The sequence below is a fragment of the Fukomys damarensis genome, unplaced genomic scaffold, assembly GCF_012274545.1.
Source record: "Fukomys damarensis isolate Sample0158 unplaced genomic scaffold, DMR_v1.0_HiC HiC_scaffold_15, whole genome shotgun sequence".
Classification (NCBI taxonomy): domain Eukaryota; kingdom Metazoa; phylum Chordata; class Mammalia; order Rodentia; family Bathyergidae; genus Fukomys; species Fukomys damarensis.
The window spans coordinates 16,766,787-16,790,108 of record NW_022900927.1 but is presented as its reverse complement, the minus strand read 5'-3'; the positions used below and the strand labels follow the sequence as shown (position 1 = coordinate 16,790,108).

General features: G+C 42.2%; 1 protein-coding gene across 4 annotated transcripts in view; it reads left to right on the top strand.

Annotated features, from left to right (window-relative positions):
• The window catches only part of Fgd4 (FYVE, RhoGEF and PH domain containing 4), a 123,927-nt gene that overhangs the window by 24,811 nt on the left and 75,794 nt on the right, over nucleotides 1-23,322 (top strand). Inside the window, exon 2 of one of the 4 annotated variants that reach the window (XM_010628509.3) lies at nucleotides 19,392-19,503. The exons of 2 other annotated variants lie outside the window; for them this stretch is intronic. In XM_010628509.3, the coding sequence (XP_010626811.1) occupies nucleotides 19,475-19,503 (29 nt within the window). In that variant the 5' untranslated portion in view covers nucleotides 19,392-19,474. Of the gene's footprint in view, nucleotides 1-7,916; nucleotides 8,177-19,391; nucleotides 19,504-23,322 lie in introns of those variants that run through there. One more of the 4 variants, XM_010628508.3, reaches the window with a different exon arrangement.

Genomic DNA, 23,322 nt, shown 5'->3' with positions numbered 1-23,322 from the left:
TGTCATGGAAGTGTCTTATTTCTCCATCCATTTTGAAAGAGAGTTTTTCAGGATACATCAGTCTAGGTTGGAGGTTGTTCTCTTTTAGTACTTGAAATATCTCATTCTAGGCTGTCCTTGCCCCAGGGGTTTGTGTTGAAAAGTCTGCTTTGATTCTGATGGGCTTTCCTTTATATGTGATTTGTTTCTTTTCTCTTACTGCTTGTAGTATTTTGTTCTTCTGTTGGGTTTCTGGGATCTTGATTATTATATGTCTAGGTGTAGAATTTTTTTGATTGTAGCTAGTAGGGGTCCTATATTGCCTCAGTTATCTGAACGTCAAATTCTTCCCCTGTTTGGGAAGTTTTCTGTCATTAATTCTGCGAACAGCTTTTTTAAGTCATTTGTATTTTCTCCTGCTACTTCATGTATTCCTATCAGTCTTATATTATTCTTCTTTGCATCATCTAGGAGTTGTTTGATCGATTTCTCATGATCCCTTACTGTTTTTAAGAGACCTCTCTTTTCATGGTCACTGACTGCAATCATATCTTCTATATCTGAGAGTCTATCTTCACATTCTTTTATTCTGTTGCATACACTTTCTATGGAGTGTTTAATCTCCTGGATATCTGTTTGAATCTGTTTTATGGATTCTATTTCTTTCCTATGTTGGGTGTTTATTTTTTCCATTTCTTTCTTATGCTGGGCCTTCATGGCTTCTATCGTGGTCCTGAGCTCATCTATTTTTTTGTCATTTTCTGATCTAGAGTCTCGAATTGCAACTTCCATTTTGCTCACTATCTCTGTGATTATCTGGGAAATTATTTCTGTTGTGAATTTTTCTAGAGCCTGATTGATCTGTTTTGTTTCTTCCTGTGCTTTGAGTTCAGGGTGTCCTGGTGGTTCAGTATCGGCCTTTTCATCCTCATTTGCCCTACTGTTTGCCATTGGTGAACTGGAAGCCTGTCCTTGTGTCTTGCTTAAGTTTTCTCATTTTTATTTTTTTGTCAGACTGTCCTTGGTTTAATCTCTGGGTTATCACCCAAATCTTCCTGATATATTTGCTCCCTAGCTTCTGAGTCTCTAACGACCCACAGACATTCTCATCTTCATAACATCAGAGAGACAGGTCATCAAATCAACCACAATGCTTTATCCCAACTGATACAATCAGCAACACATTAAGATCAAGCACAACTTGGAAACTGACTACCTGTGGTAGTCACTAATCTATCACCTTTAAATCATTTGAATTAAATTGAAATCAAGATGCAGTCCAGAGCATGTCTGCAGTGAACAAAATTTCAATATAATGTATTGACCATTTAATGGCTCAGAGCGAGGATGCAGGTCCCCTGCTCTCAGTTAGCTGATGGCTGAACCCCATGACGCTGACTGACTTTGGGCTGCAAAGCCCAGATTGAGTTCCCCAACCTTCTGAATGGTTGAACTCCACAACGTTCTATTACAGGTTTCCCATGCCCTTTCTTTAAAGATGTTCAAAGTTGGGAACTCAGAAAAATACCCTTGATGACCACCTCTGCCTCTGCAGAGTGGGTCCAAAGACTAGCACAGTCAGGAGGTCTGAGAGTGCGTGGGTTGGGGGCACTTATGGGGGTTCAGGGATGCCCGCGCGGCTACCTTCCTGGCGCTTGAGCGCTGGCGGCTGGGTCAGGAGCAGGTGTGGCTCCTGTTATTTGAGTTTTATAATGTTGTTATTTGAATATTGACAAGTACAGGGTGGGTTGATTCAGATTAGATTAGATTTCTTTCTGTAAAAAATGATGATTTCTAAAAAACAAAAAACAGCAACAAAAAAAGAGAATTTCTTCCAATTTAATTCTGGACCATCAGTGTGAGGGCTTTGCTTCTTAATTGATAAGGGAAAATCAGAAGTCTTTCATTATTTTTTCCTACTTCCATTTTTATCTGAAAAAGGTTAAATACAAACATCCATGTTGTATATAGTAGCCCTTTTATTGCTGTTTATTAACAAATTATAGCTTACTGAATCAAAGTTTGCCATTCCTACTTGGAAATTTTGAATATTACAAATAATGTACCAGTTAGCTTTAATTAAAAAGGCTAAGGTGAAAATTTAAGTCACCTGGTTTTTTGTTTGTTTGTTTTGTACGGGGGATTGAACTCAGGACCTTGCACTTGGGAGGTGCACATTCCATTAAAAAAAAAAAAAACAAAGAAAAGAATAATATCCAGACAACAGCAAAGTTCTCTTGCTGTTGTGGTACCTGGCACCATTTTTTCTCTTAGCCTCTTAATTATCATCTGGAAAGAGAATATTCTAGAGTATTATCATTAAATGTAGCTCTGATAAAGCACGGTCCCTACTATGTATCATAAAGCAGATACTAGATATTTTACATTCATAGTTTTTTTTTTTTTTTTTTTTTTTTTTTTTAAGAATAGGAAAACTGTATTGAGAGAAAGATAGCTTCTGTCTTAGAGACAGATGGGGGAATGGAAAGTGGGTTGGCCCAGTCACCTATTTTTAAACACTGTAAATGTATAAATTTTAAATCAGAATTATAGGTTGTGTACAAAAATCTTGATTGTTAGAGCACTTCCATTATAAATGGTAAGCTATTGAAAATAGTATAATAAGCTCTCCTAAAAAGAAATGTAAGTTCAGTATAATGCAAAAACCAAAGTGTTATGAAATAACCCTGTATTTGGCAGAACTTTGTGTCCCTGTTCATTGGAATTCAGGCAGGGACATCTCCATGATGAAGGAAAGGGCAGGGTGGCAGCCTGCTGAGCCTTCTGAGCCCAAGGTATTTTGTGAGTAGTTGTGGGCTTGGGTCTTAGATGTCTTCTAGGACCGATATCTAACAAATAATTTTAAAGTGTCAAAACATATTTACTGAAAAGGACCTTTTCACTGTAAATTCACTGTTCCCAATTGGACTTTGTGTGGTGCTCACCTGTTCACTTGAACTAAAGGATTTAGTCAAGATTTGAATTTGTTAAGATTTTTGAAAAGCACAGAAAACAGGTACAGCTAACCAGTGCAGTCTCTATAATGTGGAATGTGAGAAGGCAATGCCCCGTAGTCAACCTCATTTTGCTTTACATTTACAAAATGGACAAACCATCACTTTTCTAGTGTGTTTTTTAAAAGGACAATTACTCCTGTTCCTTTTTTAAAAGGGACAATTTACGAACAGTAAGCACACCCTCTCTGTGGTAGCTCTTAACTACTGACTGATACCCGTGTGTAGTCGTGTGACCACTACCACGATGAAGTTGTATTTGACTGTTCCCCTTGAAAATTAAATATACGAGTGAGTGTGGGACAGACCATCTCTGCAGAGCAAACTTGGGCAGAACAAGAGAAGAAAAAAAAAAGAAAAGCAAAAATAAGAGTACACTCTGTGTACTCTGACCTGGGCTACCATGAGAAGTCAGGATCGCAGCTCTCTGTGGCGTCTTGTCTCTTTATGTTTTCCACATCTGGAAGCTCTGGAGAAGTTTGACCCAAGGGGTCCTGAGATCTGTGCTGCCCTGGGATCTTGTGATTGACAAGTCCTTCTCTGGCTGCAGGCAGTTTTGCCACGCCCTGTCTTTGACATCAACATGATCTTCCAAAGTTCTCTTCCACCCTTCTGTGATCTGTTATTTCCCACACCACCAGCATCTGGTGTTAGAAATAAAGTCCTCGTGCCAGACTTTTATAGTCCTGTGCAAGCTATTGTGTGGGTCAGTACTGAGGACTTGGGACTGCTGGGCCACGTGGACAGTGCTTGCTTAACTGTGTTAGAAGCTGCCGTGGCTGGAATGGAATCACCTAGAATTTACTTTTTTTTTTTTTGTATCAGCTTTATTTTACTTCACATAATATCCCTAAGTTGCAAATGACAATATTTCAACCTTTTTTGTAGCTAAATAGCATTCTGTCACATGTACATTTTCTTTTTCGCTTTTTTTTTTTCAGCTTTAATTGAGTTTATTGGTACAGTACAGTTACATTCATTGTTGGGACCTTGTACCTCTACATGACAAGTCTTGATTCTCATTTTTTCCCCTTACCTCTGCCCTCCCTTCACCCCCTCCTCCCCTCCCCATCTACAAACACTTTATTTTCATCTTTTCATTCTCTCACATTTTTTTCTTTTTCCTTTTTACTCTTCCCCTACCCATCCCACCTTCCCTACACCTTTAGCTCCTTTCTTCCCATTTCTAAATGTCAGTAATCTTATTAGAATCTTATGCATTGTTGCAGATTATTCACAACAGGGAAATTATTCAGTATTTACACATGTGTGACTTATTATTTCACTTAGGAGTATATCTTCAATATGTATCGATTTTCCTATGAATGAATCTATTTTCTCGTTCTTTATGGCTGAGTAATATTCCATTTTATAGAAAAACCACATCTTCTTTATCCAGTTTCCAACGGATGGGCAAATAGGTTGTTTCCAAGATTTAGCTATTACAAACTGTGCCGCTATAAACATGGGTGCACATACTTCTCTGTGATATGATTCTTTTAGTTCTCTTGGAAAGATACCCAACAGAGGGATGGCTGGGTCAAATGGAACCTCCAGTCCAAGCTCTTTGAGGTATCTCCATATTGATTTCCATAGTGGTTGCACTAGTCTGCACTCCCACCAACAATGGAGGAGGGTTCCTTTCTCCCCACAACCCCGCCAACATTTGTTATTGTGTGATTTCTTGATAGCAGCCATTCTTTGTGGGGTGAGGTGGAATCTCAGTGTTGTTTTCATCTGCATCTCTCGAATGACCAGTGATGTGGAACATTTTTTCATATATTTTCTTGCTGCTTTTACTTCTTTGTATGAGAAATGTCTGTTCATTTCGGATGCCCATTTTTGGATCGGGTCTTTATATTTGGGGGGACTGATTGTTTTGAGTTCTTTATATATCCTTGATAATAGTCCTTTGTCTGAGGTACAGCTGGTAAAAATTTTTTCCCACATTGTAGATTGTCTCTTAGTTCTGCTAATGGTTTCTTTTGAAGTACAGAAGCTTTTTAGTAAGATGAGATCCCAGTTGTTGATTCTTTCTGCTAGTTCCCGTGCTACTGAGGATTTGTTCATAAAGTCTTTTCCTATACCAATGTCTTCCAGAGTTCTGCCTAACTTACCTTCCAGCAAGTTTAATGTTTCTGTTTTAATATTTAGATCTTTAATCCATTTGGATTTTAATTTAGTGCATGGCGAAAGATAAGGGTCTAATTTTAATCTGTGGCAGGTTGACATCCAGTTTTTCCAACACCATTTATTTAAGAGGCTATCTTTCCTCCACTGAGGAAACTGAAAACCTTCATGTTAAAATCAGGAACAAGACAAGGATGCCTATTATCACCACTTCTCTTCAATATAGTTCTGGATACATTAGCCACAGCAATTAGACAAGAGAAAGAAATTAAAGTAATAAAGATAGGAAAGGAAGAAGCTAAACTATCATTATTTGCTGATGATATGATACTCTACATTGAAGATCCAAAAAACTCCACCAAAAAACTTCTAGACTTAATTGACAGATTCAGTGGAGTATCTGGATACAAGGTGAATACCCAAAAATCAATAGCCTTCTTATACACAAATAACAGACACACAGAGAGAGAAATAAGGGAAAAAATTCCTTTTACAATAGCATCCAAAAAAATGAAGTATCTAGGAATCAGTCTAATAAAAGAAACAAAAGATCTGTACACTGAAAACTACAGCACTCTGAAAAAAGAAATTGAAGAAGATATAAAAAAAATGGAAAGATATCCCCTGCTCCTGGGTAGGAAGAATCAACATAGTAAAAATGGCCATACTACCAAAACTGCTATATACATTCAATGCAATGCCAATTGAAATTCCTACAGTATATTTCACAGAACTAGAAAAAAAAATCCAAAAATTCATTTGGAACCATAAGAGACCTAGAATAGCAAAAGCCATTTTAGGCAACAGACACATGGCACCAGGTGTAACAATTCCCAATTTGAAACTATACTACAAAGCTACTGTGATAAAACAGCATGGTACTGGCAAAGAAATAGGCCTGAGGATCAGTGGAACAGACTGGAAGACACAAAAACAAATGCAGATGTACTCAGCTACCTCATCTAGAATTTACTTTTATGTTTGTGGTAGACACTGCCTAAAATTGCAGATGATACACTTGTGGACAGTAGTTTGTGTCTTTTGTTGAGGCTGGGGAACGAACCCCACTGGTGAGCACGTAAAGCACCTTGCTCTTCAACCAAACCAGGCCCCTAGCCCCATGTATAAGCTGACTGTATTTTAATTATCACTTCCTAGCTATAATCCATGTTTTGGTTTTCAGGCTTTTTTCTACAAAGAAAAAAATGAATGCCATTGTATCTTAATTTGTTGTAAAATGTGAATTTAATTTCTTAAAGATTGTCATTTTATCAGTACGAGTAGCCAACATTTTTAACCTCTTGAACATAGCTTTGTGCAAAATGGTGATGAATTACCATCATCTGTGAAATGGTGATAAATTATTACCTTACATGAAGATTTAATCAAATGCTACACGCTTGACATAACACAAAGTAAATGTAAAACAAATGGAATTTGCTTAAAACCAAACTTGAAACTATAATTTAAATATTACTATCAAGGCGTAGGAAGTATAGATGTTGGGGCATTTTTGTGACAGAGGAATGGAATGGTCTGGTTTTTACATTACTAAAATTTGCCAAGTCTAAGTGTTCTTGGAATCAAATCCAAACAGTTTCTCTGCCATGGTGAAACTTGAACACCGGGGTAGAGTTTGCAAAGGAAATAAAAGACAATTCAGATTTCGTCTCCTTGACTTCATTTTTCTGTATTCTCATATTTATTTTTTTATTTTTTAGATTAGTTGTGGGCGTAAGTAGTAAGTTGTGGGAGTAAGTGAAGATGGTGTTTTACTCTTTGTGGTACTGGGGATGGAACTGTAGTGTTGTACATGCCAGGCAAGTGTTTTACCGTGGAACCACCTCCTTGGCTGCTAGAAACAAATTTATTAAATATTATCATTTTTATTAAGAAGACTGATGGCTCACATTTCCTGACAAACAGGTGTAGGTGTCCAGGTGTCCCCTCCTGGACTGCAGAGAGACAGCTCACCCTTGTCAGTCCTCGGTGGCATGGACTGATTCCCATGGGCAGGCACTTGGGTGCTCTAAGGCGGCCTCAGTGACAACAGGCAGACGGCCCAAGTGCTGCTGAAGGTATCCCTTCCCCAAGTGCTGGCTCAAACCAGGGAGCTTTTCGAAATGCAGATTCTGACACACCAGCTGCACCTGACGTCGGAGCGAGGTGTATGCAAGCAGCTGTCCAGTGACTGGTGTGTGCTGCACCAGGAGACCACCCTGTCTGACAGGTTGGGGGAGTGCTGGAACCGTTACCTCACTTGTGATTTCATAAATACTTTTATTCTGGCATTTCCTAATTTTTCAAGGTCCTGAGAAAAATTTAAAGTACTGATCAGATTATCTAAATTTATAAAGATGTATAAAACCGAGCAATAAATACTTTATCAGTTAAACAATGTTCTGAAATAACTTGAAACTTGTTTTCCTTTAAGAAATTGACACAGTGCTTATGCATTCTGCACTGTTTATTCATAAAAATTGACGGTCTGTGCTAAAAAGTAAGGCCACAAGGAGCAAAGTGGCATTTGGGGTCATTCAGATGAGAGATTTTAATATCTTAAGCTGGTGAATTGTGAAACTGTGACATCTTCGGTCCAGTACAGGGACCCAGTTAAAAGAGAAGAAAACTGTTTTCATGTGAACGTTTTAGAGGATTACTAATAGTTCAGGCATTGGTCAGTTTATAAACCATCCCCTTTCTGACCATATTTCTAGTGCATTTGAAGAGTTCCACTGTTTGTCTTACTGTAACAAACAGCTCTCTCCATCCTCAGATACTTGGTCTCTTGAGGAACACAGCGGCAGCCTCCCCTGGGGAGGTGTGGCATACTACCGTGCAGGAGGCCGTCTCTGGGGCAGTTAGGTCTGAGAGTACTTTGAGCTCCATAGAGCTCCTGGCTGACCCTCGCTGATCTCCGGATGCCCTGGCGCTGTACGCCCAGGAGCAGAATTCTGTCCTCATGGACTGTAGCACAGAAAAGCCAGACCCTTTGTTGCTAGCGCAGAGCACACCGATTGTCAGTCTGTGTGAAGTCACGACCACCGAGCAAGGTGAGTGGTTTCCTTTTGCAGCAAGCAAGTCTTTCTTGAGTTCCTTTCATAGTGTGGGGGTCGTGGAGACTTCATGCTGAGAGACCTAAGGCAGGGTGGGGTCTGGTTTTGGTTTAAAGTTGAGAATAAACCTCACTGTTCTTCAACTTCAAGATTAAAAAGTCTATACTTCCACAGCTTTTGGTTTTTCCAGGTTTGTTCTGGGTTAACACAAAGCTACAGATTGGTTTGATGCTAAAAATTAGGCCAGAAAAATAAAACTAACATTTATAAAGTTTGAAAACTCAGCCTTTAAGGGAAAGGAATGCAGAGAAGGAAAGCAGAAGTTTGTTTGTTTCTTTCTCTTTTTTTCTCTTCTTCTGTTTCTGGTATAATCAAAGTTAAGAAATGTTTATCACTGACCCTCCTAGTGCAGCTCACAGAAAGTTGTTCTGGTAAAACAGACAGACGTTCACACCACCCCATTTTGTCTTGGCAAAGCTCAGAGGAGGGAGCCTTCCTTATTTTTCCGTTTAAGATAACATTGCACATAGGCACAGATTTGTTTTCTAAAAGTTACTAGCAGCAGCATTAAGCCACTGTGGTTTCCTTGAATAGAGAGATAATTAATGAGAAATTGAATTCTATAAATAGAAATGAAATTCCACTCTGTGGTAAAAATGGAATCATGTGACAGGAAGTATTTGCTAAAAATATTTTGTAAAAGTTGAAATGGGTTCATTTTGTTGGGCTATTTTCCCACTGGTTCTGCAAGGATATAAACTTTCCTGAAGGAAGTCTGTACCTGTTACGGAGATGAAATGAACTGTTGAACTGGCAGTCATGGTAGTTAGCAGGGTGTCTTGTTTGTCCTCTTCCTTCCTCTGGCTTCATGGGGGCCAGCACTGTGGGTAGAAGCCCCTGGGTAGGGTCAGGCAGGGCCCTGCTGCAGGAACAAGAGCTCCCAGCTGCAGCTGCTCCTCTGGGCTGGCCAGGCTCCAGGTCCTGGTATTGGCCAAGGGTTGGTCAGCCTGGTCCCTGCCGGCCTTGCTCCTCCATCCCTCCAGCCCTGGCCGGAAGCTGGACCCCTCTGGAGGGCCCTACCATCCTTCTGTGAGGTTCAGCGTTCTCCAGGGTTTACCAGCATACTCTAAATATGAAGTTCAAATTTTAAAAAGAAGAAATGCAGCAAAAGGCAGCATTTTCCTTCTCTCCTCATCAGTGAAGTTCTGTTTCTGCTAAAATAGCTTCTCTTTTCTCCTTCCATCTCCAAACAGTCAGGGCTGGCTGGGAGCCCTCCACCTCCCTGGAAGCACTCTCAGCTGGACAGAGGCTGGGGCATTCCAGGGTCGGTGCTGAGAAACTTTGACAAACTTGGTGTTCTGCTCTCTGGTTTAAAGGACCGTACGCCACATAGCATGCAACAGTGTGGGCTTTGCAAGTTCCTTTTAAAAATTGTAAGCTGAAAATACAGTAGTACAGCACTTCCTGCCCATATTACTTGACAATTTTATTGCTATTAAGAAAAAAATTATTTAAAGATACATGGTCGGGGTATGTGTTCTTTGTATATCTCATCTTTTTAATGACTTGAGAAACCTTTCTTTTTCAAGCTTATGCTTGCAGGCAAACCTCTTTCCCATAAAAAGTGAACTAGGAGAGGATGTGATGATAGAAGAAGGCTCAGGAGGAAGGCTGTGACGTTCTTTGGAGGGATGGTCCTGTGGCCTCTATCAGGTCTACCTGTAACTTAAGCTGTAGGATTACGATCGAAATTTATTAACTCCTGTGAGATGCCAGAGGAGACAGGTGAAGTCAGGAGTAGATAGGAGGCTGGTGGAATAATTCAGTGAGAAGCTCAGTTCATTCAATCCAAAAAAAGAGGCCTATCCATCCCTTCTCCCTCTCTGACCCCTCATCTGGTGATCGTTTCTGTTTTATAAATAAGGAGCTCATTTTTATTGGCTGTCACGCGTCCGTAAAGGTCTCCGCCCTGACCTGCCCCCATAACTGGACCTGTGGCAGCTGGTCCTGGTTCTAGCTCTGTGTTTGCTTGGTTGGTTGTAGGTGGAAGCTAAGGAAAGCTCCTCTGCAAGGAATTTGATGTTGGTCGTACTGCATGGTGCTTATTAACATCTGGCCTAGAGAGAGAGAATTTTGTGCCCTTTGAGAATAAATTCAGATAAAATTAAAAAGAAATTTAAGAATTAAAAAGTGTATGTCACCATGGTCCTCTTTTTCACATCATATATAGGAATTATTATTTCTTTATGCTTGGGCCAAAATCCTTTGTCTTCTTCAATTTTTTTTTCTTACACACATTAAATCTGCTAATAAACCCCGCTTCAAGATTTATCAAAATTTATTACAGCCTTCACTGTTACTACTCTGGTTTAGGGATGTAGGTTACTCTCAGTCCCCTGGATGGTTCCACAGCCTGCTTACTGCCCACCCTAATCCTTCTGCCTCTTACCCATCCGACAGGAAAACAAGCCTGGTGCTGCTATCCCAACATTGGGGAAAGCTCAGGCAGGAAGATTATGAGTTCGAGTCCCACTTGAGCAACTTGATGAGATTTGTCTCGAAAAACAGAAAGGGCTGGGGATGTAGCTAAGTGCTAAGGCCTTGGACCCAAGCCCTGGTACCAGGGTGGCAGGGAGAGCATTACCATAGCCACCCTCCTCACGGTCCTCAGAGGAAAAGCGTGTCCATGATGTGAGGCCTTCCTGCCCCAGCACGAGCTCCTGCCCTTAGCACACATGCTCCCTGCCGGCTGGCAGTCCCACTGTTTCTCACTGGGCCTCCCCTGGGTGGAGGAATCTCACAGCTGCCCTCACCTAGCAGCCTTTCCCCAGTTTGCATTTCAATCCTGCGTGTTACACAGAGGCTGTTTTTACTGTCGTGCTGTGCTGTCTCTATGACCCAGAACATATTTGTTGAATGAATACATTTCTGATCTTCATAATGCCTTTTTTTCTTGTTAGGAAACTTAAAGTCAAATGAGCAGAAATAAGACAAGACAATAATTATAAATACAGTGTTCCCCATTTCTTCCCCTCAGTTCTCGTGTGAAGAATAAATATCCTCGCCAGGGATTTAGCTCAGTGATGTCACGCCTGCCTTGTAAGCGCGAGGTCCTGAGTTCAATCCCCGGTACCAGAGGGCAGGAAAAAAAAAGTAAATATCCTTGCTTGCCAGCTTCTCCTTTCCCTTGCCGAGCAGTTTGTGGGGAGTTTCTCTCCACCCCAGGCCAAGCTCTTCTTTGCTACATATTTAGTATGGTTTGCTAATATATTACCATGTTTTGTGTGTGGCTTTTTTTTTCTACTACATTTGAGTCATTTCTCTTTGAAATATTCCTGCTGGAGGGAGAGAAAAATCTGAAGGAAGACTGAATAAAAAGTACTAATCTAGAAATAGTTCCTCATAATAGTTTGTATACAGCTTGATTTCAAGGGTCTAAAGTCAGTTCATAATTAAAGTAAAAATTATTCATGTATTTATATTTTGTTCAGTTTCCAAATTTGTGTGCAAATTCCCCTACCTTTTAAAATCCATAGGCATCAGTTAAAAACTGTGAGCTATAATTTGCTAATATATCATACTTGATGTGACTCAGTACTGGATCACATGACTTCTTAGTAATATGAATTGACTTTGACTATAGGAAATGTATAAAGTTTGAAAATGATTAGTGGTATTTTTAATAAATTCAAGTCCCCATGCAATTATGGAGCTGTTGCAAATACCTCTTTATATGGAATATCATGTTTTTCTCTTCTTACATTGCCTAGTAATTTTTTTCTTATTTCCATCAGAATTTTTAATTTAGAGCATAAAATAGTGATAAAAATATTGAACCAAGAAAACGTTTTCTGAGTTTCTTTTTGTTTTTGTTTGAGATAGGTCTCGCTACATTGCCCAGGCTGGCCTTGAACTCCTGAGCTCCAGTGAGCCTCAGGCCTCAGCCTTCTGGGTAGTTGGGAGTACAGGTGGGCACTGGCTCAAGAAGCTATTTTCATGCTGGGGAGGTGACTCAGGGGAGAGCACTTGTCAAGTATTTGCCTTGGGTTTTACCTTCAACACCACCATCCAGAAAAGAAGTCTAAGCTGGGCGTGGTGGCACATGCTATAATCCCAGCACTCAGGAGGCTGAGGCAAGAGGATCACTGTGAGTTCGAGACCAGCCTGGGCTACATAGTGAGTTCCAGATCAGTCTCAACTACACAATGAGACCCTATCTCAAAAAACCAAAAACCAAAACAAAAAACAGAAAAGAAGTCTAAAATTGCTAAATTATCCAGAGTAATGGCAACAAAGAAGGAAATGTAACTGTATTCACTAGACTGGATCCTAAAAGAACTTTAATACCCTCACCTTCACTTAAATTTAATCTGCCTTCCCAGGGACATCTGAAAGCTGCTACTGTGAGTAACAGGTGCCGCAGTAGAGCTACAAGTACGTGTTTGGAGAAGGGTGAGGGAGCGGCACCTGGCTGTTTAGTTGGAGAAGAGTTCCTCAGGAAAGGTGACAGGAATGTGGTGGTTAATGTGCCATTCACAGGGAGGTCAAGCGGAGGGAGCCAACCTGGCAGAGAGAGAGATGGACAAAAGAGTGGGATGCACCCCGGGGTGGTCCCAAGTAGACAACTGAGAAAGCCTAGGCAGATTCATGTCCGACTGCAAAGGGTCCTTCATTCTATTAATACATTACTTAAATGCTGTGTTTGTAGGGACAAAATTTGCATATTAGAAATCACGAGTGCCGTTTTACAATTTGGAATTAAAAAATGGTTATTTTTGATAAACTGGCTCATTTTTTTCTTCCTAACTTCCTCCTACTAAAGGCCAGAAAAAATATAGGAAATACTAGTTAAGCTACATGCAGTATTTGCTTTTAAAATTTTGCATAACTGAAACAATCCCTTGCTCTGTTAGAAGCTTAACACACAATGCTATTGTGCTTCTTCTGGTCTAGAATCTTAGGGGGAAAACTGGGCGGCCTTTTGGGTTGGTTCCACAGCAGGGACTAAATAAAGCAAACACCTAACTTTGTAAACTGTTAAATACTCAGTGCTGGTAAAGTGGAATTTATACTGACATTTGTCTTGAGAGTGTTAAAATAATGAGAAGCTGGTATGGTGGCACATACCATGGACCCTTTCCTTATGAACTCAGTTCGTTCCAGGGACCTTGTTATAACTCAGGTTGGTCAGTTGAAGGCTCAGGCCAGGCTCCTCTACACAGTCTTCTGAGTCTCTCTTTCCTGTACTCAGGCAGAGATCTCAGTGTCCTTAGACACTGGCCCAGGATTTCTCAACTAACCTTGCACAGGAAGGAATATTGTCATGTTCCTTCTGAGTCTCTTCAAGGGTTAAATCTGTATCTGAGACCATCTGAAAGCACAAGTGGCCAGCATTTGGGTTGTAGCTCAAGACTTTAAAAACAAAATTCTGATCATAATCCAAGTTGTCCCTAAGTCAGGTGGGTCATAACTTAAGGGTCCGCTGTATGTGGTGTCACCAAATCTTTATAAGAGAGCTATCTAATTCTCCAGTTGTATTTCTGAAAAGTCTCTACCTACATCTACCTACTTATGAACTGTGCCCGAGCAGTGTCAATTAGAACTATAGAAATACCTCTCTAATTTTTAGGGAAGTAACTTTCCCACAGTCTCAAAATAATCATGCCAGAATTTGACCTTTGAGCCGCTAATTTTACTAATACACCCTGTTTTTTTTTTCTCCTACCAAAAAGGAATGTACTTCTTGGGTAAACATGGCCTTGCTTCTCATAGTAGATCTGGCTGGCCCTGAGGCTGGGAAGACTGGTGCTTGTGTGTTGGTGCCTTTGAAGTTGTAGCTTTTGGGTGAAGAACAAAGATCTTTGCAAGCCGGGGGATTTAGCACAGTGGTTCCGCTGCCTGCAAGCTCAAGGTCCTGAGATCCCTGGTACCCACCCCCAAAAAAGGAACTAGGCTAGGATAGGGTTGATTTTAACTTCCTACAGCCCTGAGGCTCAATTTGCATTTGAAAAGTGAATGAAAGGTGTCTGTAACTACAAAATAAAGCGCTGGAGGGCTGAAGGCCAGGAATCAGGCAGAAATTTCCAGGAGGAGTGTCAGGCTAGGTAGTTTGAGCTGCTGAGAAGTAAATTCAGAGAAATCAACCAGAAAAGTCAGCACAAAACTAATGAAAGTCAACAAAGTCAGGAAGGATTGCTCATGGAAACCAAGCTTTCCCTTTTGTCAGGAGGAACAGTAGGCTGTTTTTTTGTTACTTGTGGTTGGCGTAATTAAAAACAATTACAATTGATTTTAACAGCATCCTTGTCAAAATTTACGTTGGTTTGATTTTCTTCTCTCTGGATGTGCAGATTAATTTGTTGTGAATAAATGGAAAATAGTTTGGCAGTGGGAGAGTGGCAGAAAGGAGAGGAAAGGCCAAGACTCAAGTTAATTTATAAACCAGAGTAGCTACTTTTGCCCTTCAATTTCTTTTCCTACATCTGTTTTTGTTTCATTCACATTTAGGAAGTCAGTAAAATTTTTAATTTATCTCTTTTCTCTTTCTTTTATTTTGTTAAGACATTGTCTCAGTGTGTACTCCAGATTGGCCTTGAACTGGCCTTCCTCCCACCTCATCCTCACAAGTGCTGAGGGTCGACCGTGGGCACCATGCTCTGCTCAGAAATGTCCATTTCATGGTTGGGGAAGTTTCTCCTTGCATTGCAGAGCCATCCTGCTGTCTCACTGCCATAATTCTTTCTTTTGTATTATCGAGGTTCCTAATTTGTGACTTTCCATCTAAACCAGGGGATTTTCTTTTCATCTACGATCTCTTAATAGCTATAGAATACTTCTGACATCAAACTTGTGAGTTTCCCTCACACCAACATCTGGCTCTCCGGACTCCAGCCAGTGTCCCCCACTCTAATTCTGGCACTGTCCCCCTGGAGCTTACTGTGGGGCCTCACAGGCTGCCTCACTCCAGACACCTCCCTGAGCCCCAGACAACCCAAAGTCCTTCCCAGCTGGCCACATGTCCCTCGCTAGAACGGATCACAGAACTCAGGAAACTACTTGATGGACATTTGCACTTTACTCTTAAAGATACGTTAAAAGAAACACATGAAGTGATGTGTGGGGTGAGGTGTAAGGTTAGGATGCTCACCCTCCAGGCGTGTGGGCGCCTTCCCCAGCTGGAGAGCTCTCTAAACCTTGCCACTGACAGATGTCATTCCAGAGGCATAGCTGATGACGAACCAGGCTCCGGGCCCTCGTTCTCCCCACAGGTGCAGAGCCATGGGGCTAGGAGTTCTGGACTCCAGATCAAGGCTCGGAGGACACGAAGCACCTCTCTCCTGAAGTCACAGAGGGTCTCACCAAGGATCACCTCTTTAAAACAAGCTCCTCTCACCCAGGAAATCCCAAGTTTTAAGACTTCTGTCATAGGAACACACGATGGATGCTCCTGTTATGCCATCACTCGGGAAATCCCAAGAGTTTTAGGAGCTGCTCTTTGTCAGAAAATAGACACAAAGATCAAATACTATATATCACCATGTCATAAATGGGTTCTAAACCCAGCTAATCCTACTTCAGAAGGTTTCATAATTGGTGCCTGAATTGTGGACTGTGATTTAAGAGTCATATGGTGCCGTGAGCCTAAATAATTTCTATTAAAATATATCAGTAAGTTCTCATAGTTTATCATTTTTAAGTTTTGTGAAGTTTTAGCTCAACAGTTCAAAATCCTGGCATTCCTTTCACACAGCGTCCACTATAAATACTAATTTAATTCAAGTCTTGTAGAGCAACTTACTGAGAGTTGGTTTTTTTTTTTGGTTTTTTTTTTGGATTTTTTTTTTTTTTTTTTTTTTTTTTTTGGTTTTTTGAGACAGGTTCTCACTACGTAGTTGAGACTGACCTGGAATTCATGTAGCCCAGGCTGGTTTTGAACTCACAGCAATCCTCCTGCCTCAGCCTCCCAAGTGAAGTTCCCTTTTTTAAAATTTCCGTTGTCATTGAGAACCACCTACTGGTCTGTAAGATTTTAGCCATAGCTGACCCCTTCTGGTTTACTGGCCCGCATGTGTACAGTTCTCAGCAAGATGATTCTGGCTGCACCTATTCAGGTGGTGACTACTGACCCAATAGCATGCTAGGCATGAGAATGCTGTAGTGTACTGAACATGCCCCAGAGAGGTCTGCAGACTGAGATCTGCTGAGCTGTGCTGCTGAGTTCTCTGAAGCCAGAGGTTTTCACCTGCCCAGAGCCATACTGATAGTGGGGGACAGAACCAAAATTAGAAAGTGAAGACACTGATTTAGAGATTGTTGCTTTTATTGTTTCGCTCAGAATCTCTCAGAGTTCTTCATAAAGGGTGAGACTGTCAGTACTTTACATTTCTCCGGCCTCGTGTTCACCCTTGCAGCTGCCAGACTCCACAGTGTGGTAGGAGCCCTGTGTGCAGTCGCGCCTGAATGCTTGTGCTGTGTTGCAGTCAAACTTCCGCAATAAAGCTCCACCCACTGCCTCTGACCTGTGACCCCCAGGCTGCATGCACTTGATTGAGGACCATTTTCTTCCTTCTGCTTGGTGCTTGGTGCTTACTGATCCTGTTACCTGGCCCTTTGTTGCTTGTTGACATAAGGCAGATAAGTAACTCCTTCCCTGATATTTCCTACCCTCCTGTGGGAACACATTCCAGCTAGGGAGAGAAAATGCTTTGAGGTCTGTGGCAGATGCGGATTACTCAATGTTGTTAACACTCTTGAAGTGAATTAGAAATCGTCATTCACTCAGTGGACTGTCACTATTATCTTAATTTTTGAGAACACATTATAAGACTCTTTTTAAAAATCCTGAAAGCATCTCTTATATTTGATTTTGTGATGCACTAGGGGGTCTTTAATGATTTCTGTGAACATTGTTCTTTTCTCAAAAACTGTTTTAAATCACTTGGATTTACTGCCCCTATAGAACTTTTGAATGGTAATGGAGTCTTGGGCAAAACTGAACAAAAACTGAGGAGTTCTTACAGTCCCCCAAATACTGGACGTACAGCTCCAAAACATGAACCCATGCCAGATGCCAAATACGTGTTGACTGAAAATGGGACAGATGGGTGTAGGTGAAAGAGCAGTGACCTGGAATCCAAGGCCTGGTGTGACTCCACAGTAGGAGGCCTTCTGTGCCTCGGGGTTGAGAACCAAGTGTAGATCAGAAAAGGGAAGCATAAGAGGAAGGGTGTCAGGATCTGAGGAATTGAAAAGCGGTGAGAAAGGTTCAAAGCTGGGGCCAGACCCCAGGTAGTCTGGCCCTCTGTCTTGTCTATTTACTTATCCTGAATGATGACTCACTGAGTTCTCCTATCTTGCATATCTTATACTTGATCTTAAGCCAGAAGGCGAAGTGGTGTTGCAATCTTGCCTATCTTAAATTGGGTGGTACCCTGGCAGGTGGAGTTCTTGTCTACATATTCTTGGCTGAAATCTAGGCAAGTAGCTGTGATGTAACAGAGATGTCAGTCACTTAATACTGCTCTGTGACAGCCAGGGCTGGAGTCTGTCCAGAAGGTGCCTGCATACTACGTGTAGATTTGCTGGACGTCAGCTCAACCACTTGACACTTTAATCTTTTTTTTTTGGTACCGGGGATCGAATTTGGGTCCTTGTGCTTGCGAAGCAGGTGGCGGCACCACTGAGTTAATTCCCCAGCCTGACACTTTAATCATTTTTATAATGGACATAAAAATGCCTGCCTGCCTCTACCTCATAGGATTCTTGAAAGAAGCAAATAAAGGATACTGTATAATGTGTTTTTTACTGTTCGGGTCAGAATAAATGATTATTAGATACCACTACCTTTATTACTGGTATAGTAAGAAGAATAGTAGGATGAAAAAGAAGTTTGTTGTAGACTATGTAAATTTTAAAGCACTGTGAGACTCCGTTATGCATGGTAATATATTTGTGACATTAAGGATAAATATTTTTGAAGAACATGTCTCTGATCGGTTGTCTTTACCAGGAGCTATGCAGAACATCACACTCACGCGGATTTCTCTTGTGCAGGATTTGAGGGGAGACCCCAGTACCTCCTTCCTGCTGGGGCTGGAACGCAGGGCTTCCACACTTGGCCCTTTTTTATTTTGAGACAGGGTTTCGATGTGTTGCTCTGCTTAGGAAAAGGGCTCCTTGTGGCTTTGCCACCAGGAATAGGCTCTTCTACTACCCTGTTGGGGTGTGCATGTTACAAAGCCCAACTTTTTACCACATGAAGTGTTTTGCCTGATCTTGGGGTCTTAGCCCACAGGGAGGTAATACAGCAAGGGAGTCATGTACTACTTGGACTAAAGGCAGGTGATGTGCTTGTATATCCAGAAGTCTTAGGGCACTTGTCTAGATGAAATAAAACTGCCTACATTGTTCTATTCCGACATATTACTACTCCCTCTGTTGTTATTATAATACTTTACATCCCAGGATTTGAGACGCATGCAGATTTATTTTATAACTGCTTCCAAGAGAGAAGGATTTCCTTTAGCGTTTACCTGTAGTTAATACATTGCTGCCTCCACAGCAATCCATTGCTGGATTGTGGGCTCTCAAGTGGAAGAGGGAGAGGGCGAGAATGCAGAGATGGGCCGGGGCCAGAGTGTGGCTTCCCCTGAGCGCTTAGGCTGTGGGCCGTTCCAGGTCAGCCACCCCCTTTGCAGGGACCTCAGGGGTCCCCAGCCCAGCCTCAGGGCTGCTTCTGTGGTCGGAGTGCAGTGGCACCAGGTCTGAAAGTCGGAGCAGGTCAGAGTTTCAGTTCTCCATTTCAGAGTGGGGTCACCGGGACTGCCAGGATCATAGCTAGGAAGTCGGAGGCAGGAGTGTGGGTGGAAGGTGTGGGAAACAGCAGCCATGGTTGGCGGGCTATGGGACACCAACTGGGTGCATGAGGTGGGCAGGTTTCCTGGGCAGGTGTTCTTCCCCGCGCCTGGCACTGTGAGCATGCATGACGCTGCAGGACAATTTCCGCCAGGCCCAGGGCCGCGTCCTCCTCATGCAGTTGTCACAAGCCAGTGCCTGTGCTGTGACTTTACAGCGGGGCTCTTAGGGGACCAGTCTTAGCCCTGCAGGGTAGGGGGCGCTAGGCCAGAGGGAGCCACCCCATCGCCACGCACAAGCGATGCTAAGAACCAGTGGTGATGCAGCATTTATCACTGGCCAACTCTTGCCCTTGCAGCGGTCTTCTGAGGTGAGCATCTCAAATCCTGCGAACTGTCATCACATGAAGAAATTGAACTAGAGAGAAACCAAGACCCTCAGATGATTGCCCCTACTGATCAGCAGATATGGTAAAGCCAGGATTTGAACTCAACAAAATGATGAGTTAATATGATCGGAATGACACTAAGCATCACTAGTGCAGTGGGCATTCGGGGACAGGGGGAAAGCTGAGTGCATTCCTGTAGACAGTGGCCTCTGAGTCGCCTTCCCGTCGGGGAGATCTGACTCGAGTTGTGAGGCCCAAGTGCACAGGACACTTGGAGTTCTTCCTGATAGAGTCCTGAGAATCACAGCTCACACCTGGTAGGAGTCTTGGGAACTGGTTGGAAACTGAGCATCTGCCTGACCAAGTAGACAGGTAACCTCTCGGGCCCACCTCTCACCAGTGCCTCAGGGGTGTAGAGCAGTTGAGAAGTCTGTGGCTCAGACTGTGTGGCTGTGCTGGGCAGTACAGAAAGCTCCAAGATCAAGTGTTACATCGGTGGGAAACATTTTTTCAGATCAAGCATAGCAAAGCCTCCTCTAGTTCAAGGTGCTGTTAGCTAGAACTGCCCTTTGCAAGAAGGCAGAAAGAAGCGCACATAGCTGATTGTGGTTTCCCTTTACTTCACTCTGCACTCCACTTTTGGCAGCACACCCAGAGCAAGTGACTTGTGTTAAATTGAGAGAGTTTCGTGTCGTTTCCAGCAGCACTCTTAGCTGGATGTAACCAAGGAGAGCACTGCTGTCAGCACGTTGGGGATGGGAATTCCCTTGTCAGATTCTCCTCTCCATGCAGTGGGCGGTAAAAAGGTGCCGTGCCAAGGGAGGGAGGAACGTAGTGCACAGTGCAGCCCAGTGCAGGGGTCAAGAAGGGGTGATGAGCGTTATTTGCCATCCTGTGAGGGCTGGAAGCTGTTGGACAGAAGCTGGGCCCCCAGACAGGTAGACCAGGATCTGCTCTGTGTCTCAGACCATGTAACAGAATCGCAACTTTGAAGGGGCCACAAATGGCAGCATTCTTTAGAAATTTTATTATCGTCCTTTTCATTCCTTGGAGGTAGCAAAAAAAACTAAAAATTCAGTAAATTATGAAACATGTTTTGGGGAGAGTAAAATAAATATTTTGCAAAGACAGTGTCTCCCTATGTTGCCCAGGGTGACCTCAAACCTGGCTCAGGCGGGCCTCAGGCAAACCTCCTGCCTCAGCCTTCCAAGTAGGGAACGTCAGTGCATACCGCTGTGCCACTTTACCATTGTTTTTAAAAATACTCTTTGAGTTTTATAGCTGAATTTTTTTCATCCCAGTTGCAAGTATACATTGTTGTATATGTTTATGATGCAATAGTAAAGGGTGCCTTTTTAAACATTTGTGTTAACCCCCTTGTAGGGCCTTTAAGCCTATTGAATAGCTGCAGTTACCTATCCTCAAGGCTTATTCTGAGCTCATATTGCTGTTGGACTCCAAGGACTTCAAGCCACTTGCTTTACCTGACAGCATAACATTCTTTAATTCTAGGTAATATTAGTTCATGAGCCTGGAATATGGGCAGCCTATGGGGAATTTTATTGATTCAAGTAAACATAAGTATAATTACAAATTATAATCTGAATCATTCAGTTAGTTGCTGGGATCATTATTATTATTTTTTTAGCTGTTATTTTTACAAAACAAACGTGGATAGTTTCACAATTCCAGATGTTTACCAATCTGCTTCTGAACATGAGAAAAATTGTCTGGTTATAGCCTTTTTTTCTCAGAATAGTTAGGGGTTATGTAGAAATAACCTTGGATTTTAGATTTTAGGCAAAAATGGAAATGTTTTAAATTGGGTGTAGAGTAAGCCCTAATTCAACTATGTATTTCTTTATTGTCAGAATTTAGAAAATCTCTCGCATGAAGTAAAAAACTAAGAATGCAGCCAAATAGATTTTCTAAGGCTCCTAGAATTCACTTGTTTCATACGTTTGTCAGCATCTACTGTGTAACAGTTGGGGTTTCTGGGATACAGGAGAACAGAATTATTACCTCTTAAGAGTTTATTTGTAACCAGGGAAAACAGGCAACAAGCATTATAGGAAATAATCAAGGACTTTGTCAGAAAATGATGAGTACTATCGAAAAAATGAATTGTGGCCAGGGTTAGTCTGTATTTATAAGTTGCAGTTCAGGAGAGTTGCACCATAATCCACTTGGAAACTATAGTAGGATAGGGACACAGTGGTGGTGGAGGAGATGGTAATGGATAGGCAACATCTGGATATATTTGAAGGTAGAGCCAGCCAGCTGGACTTCCTGATGGGAAAGGATGGCAGAAGAGAGCAGAAATGACTTTCAGATGCTTCTGGGGAATTTGCCCCAGTGTAGATGGAGTCACAGGGGTGTAGAAGACTAGAAGAGGCTGTGGTGTGGGGAGACAGATGAGAGATGGGGCTCAGATTTAGGGGTACTGGTTGTCAGATGATCTACCAGTGGAGATGCCGGGCAGCAGTGTGTGCACAAGTCTGGTATTTGGGTGCAAGATCTGCAGCGGAGACTCAGGCAGGGACCCCACAAGTGGAAGGCCTGAGATGGGCCCAGCTTGCAGGGCACTGTGAGTGGGGTGGGGAGAGAGCCCAGCACGTTCCTGAGCAGCACTTGCTGGTTGAAGACCTTTTAACAGGATGCTTTCTCATCTCTGAGGTAAGAAAGACTCAGTGCTTCTTGATTTTTTTTCCTTCATTACGTGATAGATGATGTTTAAAAAATGTAGTTGAGAAAACTGGGGAAAATTTGTCACCGGAGCCGTTTTAAAGCATTATTAGTGGAGGGCCAGGGATTTAGCTCAGTAGCAGCACCACCACCTGCTCCGCCAGCTTAAGGTCCCCGAGTTCAATCCCTGGTACCCCCTCAAAAAAAGTGTATATAAGTGGTATGAAACACAGTCACATGGTTACGTCCCCACTAGTCACACACACAGCTCTGCACCTTCTTGCAGAACAAGATACACTCCTTAGGTGGTGAGTCCCCATTCCCAGCTCCTGGAGACCCTGTCCTAGCTTCTGCATATAAATTTTACCAGTGTAATATAGGTAGAACCATTTGGCTTTGGATACTGGGTTATTTCGAGTAATGTCCCTAGAGATTGTCCGGGTAGTGGCCTGGGTTAATACTGTCTTCCTTTTGAAGCAGGACGATACTTCTTCATACACACCTACACCACACCTTACGTACCTACTGATGGGGGTGGTTGGGCTGTTTCCACCTGTTGACTAGTGAGAATATACCATCCATGTGGTTGGTTAATGTGGGTGATTTCCCTTCCCCAATCCCTGTAATATATGCACTTGTTTGCTCTGATAGATTTTATTTATTTTTATTTTTTAGGTACCAGGGATTGAACTCTGGCCCTTGCACTTGTGTTGCAGGCACCGGTACCACTGAACTAAATCCCCGCCTGTAGATTCTATTTTTTAATATAAGTAACTATGAAAACAAAATTAATAAAAAATTTAACACAGCTATCTAGGCAACAAAACATGACAGTTCCTGTTCGTTGTCTAACCATAGCCCCGGCCCGATTTCCAGTTTGCTCTCCCTTCCCTCCCTTTTAATAAGTTTACAGGTGAGGATCCCTGATCTGAAAATTTGAAGTCTGAGATGCTCTAAAATCCACAACTTCTTCACAGTGCCAAGAAGATTCAGTAAAGCAAAAGATAGGTTTTCTTGCCAGGGATTTAGCTCAGTGGCACCATACCTGCCTTGCAAGTGCAAAGTCCTGAGTTCAATCCCCAGTACCAGGAAAAAAAAAAGATAGGCTTTTCTTTGTAAGTTCAGCTTCTAGAACATTCTAGATTTCAGGTTTTAGGACTTCCCAACTAGTAAGATCTGTGCAAATATTCCCAAACCCAGTAACTCCTAAGTCGGA